This window comes from Choristoneura fumiferana, chromosome Z (assembly GCF_025370935.1).
Source record: "Choristoneura fumiferana chromosome Z, NRCan_CFum_1, whole genome shotgun sequence".
NCBI lineage: Eukaryota > Metazoa > Arthropoda > Insecta > Lepidoptera > Tortricidae > Choristoneura > Choristoneura fumiferana.
In genome coordinates this window covers 27,580,207-27,585,503 of record NC_133472.1, presented here as the reverse complement: position 1 = coordinate 27,585,503, position 5,297 = coordinate 27,580,207, and the positions used below count along the sequence as shown (strand labels likewise).

The following is a 5,297-nucleotide window of genomic DNA, read 5'->3' as shown; positions in this document are numbered from 1 at the left end:
TTGTATCCATGAGTGGAAATATTTAGTAACCCGTATTTGGCGCGCAGGTCGGGGCACGCGCTGCACCTGCTGCAGCCCATCTTCCGCTGCTTACACGTCTCAGACCGGTGAAGGCTGTTGTGCCGGCAAATCGGCTTCTCCGAGCCCGCAGTCGTCCAGAGCATGTACATATATAAAAACCCTGGCGTCGGCGGCGAAGGTGAGAGCACCCTTTTTCAGTACAAAAGCACTAACTGATTGATTCAGGCATTCCTTTGCGTGGGTCCATATCAATGAACCGCTATCTTTTGACTTGCAATATTTAGGGGCTGTTTTACCATCTATTGATTAGTGTTAACTGGCGGTTAAATGTGATGCCGTCTCTATTTGTTTTGATCGAATAGACGGAGACGGCATCACATAAATAATATAAACCGTCAGTTAACACTAATCAATGGATGGTGAAACAGCCCCTTAGTCTAAATTAACTACTCAGTTTCGAAACGATATTTCCAAGAGTTATTCAGTTTTTACACTGAAAGATTTGAAGTTAAATTACTCATGAGGAGTAGCAGTAGGTATTTTTTAACCTAAGATAATAAATTGTACAAACTCTTGTTTACAACATATTCAGTTCCCAAACTACGTTTTCGACAAAACAGTACAACAAGCACACGTTTATTTCAGTGGTTGAGCATCAGGACATCACGTTTTTACACACAGAACCGATTCCTCCTATTGGTTTCTGGATTGCCCTTGAAGATGCAACGATACAAAATGGTTGCCTTTGGGTTGCACGAGGATCCCATAAATCTGGTGTGCACAGACGACTTCTCCGGGATTCCGAAAATAGAGAAAAGCTCAGCTACGACCGGCCCGCGGCCGTGTACCCACAATCTAGCTTTACGCCGGTCCCCGTCAGTAAAGGTAAAGTTATTCCACATCAAAGTCCTATCTACGAATATAATATAAATAAGTACTTATTCTATGTTATATAAGTTATATTATATACCACATGAGTAGTCCTTAAACTCTACTAGCTGTAGGTATCTTAACACTAAGTTGACCAATAACTGACGAGTAAGTAAGTGATGAAGCCGCATTATAACTCGAAAATATTTTGTGCTATTAACATTAATTTTGTTTTTTTCTATTATAATACTTATTTAACGCGAAACTTGCAAATAAAGTACTTACATAGATGAAAACTGTGCGACCACAGCTTTCATCAAAGTAACTAGTTAATTATCGTACCGCTTTTTAATGACGCTCCATAACATTAATCAAGTTAATTAAACTTTTGCGCCAAAGTAAGTTCGTTCTCCACTCGCGCCTGTCCCGACACCTGCAGGGCTACTAGAAACTCGAAACTCGAAGTTCGTGTCGTATCGTCCCTCTCGCTCTCGTATTAAATAGTACAAGTGTCAGAGGGACCGCACGACACAAGCTTCGAGTTCCGAGTTTCATAGTACTCGTAGCCCTGCAGCGTCTAGCGTCCTTTCGGAGGAGCGGCTTCTTAAGGTCACTAAAAACGCTTCCACCCGGCAAATTCAGAGACCGCCTTTTGTACTCTGATATATGTAGAAGTCAGCCGAGTGATACAAAATATGTGAATACACGCTATTTTTGGTGTAGTAGCATTCGTTTAATTTCAGGTAGGTACCTATCTATACCAAGTGCCATCCACGAAGACGCGTGATTTTGTCAAAATTAGACATTAATGCCATTGTAATAAGAACCACGGCACACGTCATCGTGAATGACTCTACCTATATTCGGTACAAGTGCGATCGACCAGGCGTAAATAATTGACTTTTAGTTTATGCTCAGTAACAATGACTAACGCTATTAGAGTACGTTTTGATATATAATAATTATAAGTAGGTAGTTCTTTAGGATTCCCTGTCTTAAAATGAAAAAAATCTCACTGCCAACATTTTTTTCGGAAACGGGTTGAAGTGTTGAAATTAATAAGACATACAGTGGCGTCAGTGGCTGTAGCCACAGACAAATCTACATGTTAAATATTAAGTTTAATATTTATTCCCACCTCTTGAGCGTTGTTAACAAGCCCACGTTCATTAATATTTAAAGTCTTATTATGAGACCAGCGTTTGTGCTGCAAGTAGGTACTTGGTTCTTGAGACTCATGCTAAAAATAAAATTACTGAATTATGACTATCAAAGGATTTAAAACACTAAGAATAAAATCATAGGGTTTTTATAAGAAAAAAGATGGCCATAAAAAGCCGTGTACTATAATATGTTTACGCCATTTAACTTGCAAAATTATATCCGAACAAAAAATATGGCTGATTAAAATATAAGCTTGTAAAACTCATCCGCAAAAGGACAAATACCTAAGTAATTACATACCTTAAAAGAAAAATCGATCCCTTAAAATAAATTCGATCACGCATGATGACGCACAAATGAACTGATTTTACTTACCGCTTTCTACAAACTTTTTCCTAACTTGCTAGGTAGCTAGGTACCTAACCTACTAATAATAATGTTTTACAATCATTTTGCGATTACCTTATGTGAATATAGTCGTGTATTGTTTGCAGGAACGTGTATTCTAATCCACGGCAACGTGGTGCACAAGAGCGCGCCCAACCGTAGCAGCAAGAGCCGCCACGCCTACACTTTCCACGTCATAGAGAAACGCAATAACACATTCTCTCCTGACAATTGGTTACAAGAAGGAGAAAACGCTCCGTTTGTGAATTTATACACCACGAATCAAATGGAATAGGAAATGATATGACATTTGGTATATAGTAAAAGACTTGTAGAAGACGACCGTTATACAAGTACCTTGGATCTAACTAAGGAGATCATCTATCTTTCAGCAGTCGATAACCAAATATTTACCTAACCATCTATTTAGTTGGCAAAAATACACCAAAATTAGTTTACGAACAGGTATATAACCGTACACACACACACGTATATTTGCTATATTATATAGCACCATTAACGTTTTTTCTAAATCGTACACTTAAGGAGTAGGTTAAGATAGAGTCATATTATGTCTCGCTATTGCGGAGCAGCCATTCTTGTGAATGTCTCGTTTTGAGGCCGAAATTAGATAAAATAATGTATTTAGTTCTGTTAGTGTCTTGAATGAAAACAAACTTGCGGTCGAGCTTCTGATAGGATTAAGGTTCGACCAAACCAAAAAGAAAAAGAAATTGTGTTATTAAAAAAATTATAAAACAGTATTTACCTGTTTAAGTATATTCTTTACTAAATACAGTTTTTTATACAAGTACCTTCGTCGGTATCGTTTGGTTTTTAATAATTTTGCGCTATTATTTGAATTTCATGCAGTCGGTGAAATTGAAAATTGGTATCGGACTTCAAAAAAACTTGACGAACATCTCTGTGCACTGAACATTACATGCACTCGTCCGATTTAACAGTCCTAGACGACTATTTTGTAACTAACTGAATTATTTTTTATGACAATATAAATATATAAAGGCTTGTTACTCGTTAAAGCTGATTAATATGTTTAATTAATATATTCCTTATTTAAGTACCCGTAAATCCTGCCATACATAAGTAAAAACTCTTCAGACTCTTGGTACAAAAACACATTACCTGGGTTTTATCAAGTTGACTGACTCAAACATGATTTAGATCTACTCGAAATTTAAGACAAATTTTGCGACTTTAATGTGCTAATGATTAAAATTACTTAATTAAAAAAAAAACTGTCAGCTTATTTTTTTTCCAATATGAAATTTATACCTCGATCTTTTAGCTAGAACTATACTCTACGCAGAAATTAGACTAGCTATGTACCTACCCGTATTTTTATGCCTACAAAGTACAAAAAACTGGTCCTCCGATAAATTTAAGAAGCTGATTTCAACATTGTATAGGTAGAGTCATTCACGATGACGCGAGCCGTGGTTCTTATAATGTCATTAATGTCTAATTTTGATAACACCACGCGTCTTTGTGGATGGCACTAGGTATAGGTACCTATGTGTGTAAATAATTGACGATACTCAAAATAAAGCTTCGTGGCATAGTAGTTTTTTTTTATATTAAGTAGGGACCTATCTATTTCATAATATTTTTTATTTTATCACAAAGACATTTAATTAGTTTGTTATTTATTTCATGAATTGTTTCTATTTTCTAGACCTAAAAGTAATCGCATTACAATTAAAATTTTATTTCTATATCGACGACAAAAAAAACTGCTGGTTTTCTTAAATACCTATAAAACAGTATCGTGACTGACTGACTGACAGACAAAGCACAGCCTAAGATACTGGTGCTAGAGACTTGAACTTTGGCATACATGTACCTCGAATGTTGTAGAGGTGCACTAAGGAAGGATTTTTTGAAATTCCCACGGGATAGGGAAATATCTAAACTTTTTCCGTTTCTTTGTTTGTAGTCGAATCTCTGAAACTATTGAACCGATTTTCAAAATTCTTTCACCGTTAGGAAGCTCGATTGACATAGGTTACTTTTTATCCGGTATAATGCAAAATTCCCTCGGGATAGAAATAAACTAATTCAATTTCGGAGCTGATTTAAAAAATTCTTACGCATTATGTGATATGACTATCCCCAAATGACAAAGGCTACTTTTTCTTCGGGAAATTACAAAATTTCCATGGGATACAAAAAACTGAATTAAACTTAATCGGGGCTGATTTTAAAAATTCTGTCTCCAATAGAAAGCTATATTCCTCATTCCTCATTAGTATAGTCTACTCTTCTTCGGGAAAATGCAAAATTCCCGCGGGATGGAAATAAGTGAATTCAACGTCGGGACTGATTTTAAAAAATATTTCACCTCTGGAAAGCTGGACTATCCCTGATTCACATATGTTATTTTTCTCGGGGAAAATGCGAAATTCCCGCGGGATAGAAGTAAGTGAAATAAACTTCGTGGCTGATTTTAGAAATTATTTCACCAGTAGAAAACCACAGTCACTCACGTAGGCTACTTTTTTTTCGAGAAAATGCAAAATTCCCACGGGATGGAAATAAGTTAATTAAACTTCGAGACTGATTAAAAAAACACTAATAGAAAGCTACAGACTCTGATTAAAAATAAAAAAATAAAAAATTTGGTTAAAATAGTCATTTCTGTCCCACGGGAACTTTACACTTTCTCGGGACAAAATTAACCAATTTCAATCAGAAACAGTACAGCTTTCTATGAGTGAAAAATGTTTTTGCTCGGTCGATCCACTTATTTATTTTATCCCCGGGAATTTTTCATTTTGCCGAGGAAATTTAGCCTTTGTCAATCAGGCATAGTATAAAGCTTTTTACTGCTGAAA

General features: G+C 36.1%; 1 protein-coding gene across 1 annotated transcript in view; it reads left to right on the top strand.

Annotated features, from left to right (window-relative positions):
• Phyhd1 (Phytanoyl-CoA dioxygenase domain containing 1) overlaps positions 1–4,027 on the top strand; it is a 30,677-nt gene extending 26,650 nt beyond the window's left edge. The window contains exon 6 of the mRNA XM_074094893.1: positions 2,550–4,027. Coding sequence (XP_073950994.1) covers positions 2,550–2,737 — 188 coding nt within the window. The 3' untranslated portion in view covers positions 2,738–4,027. The remainder of the gene's footprint in view (positions 1–2,549) is intronic.
• Positions 4,028–5,297: the final 1,270 nt, after the last annotated feature.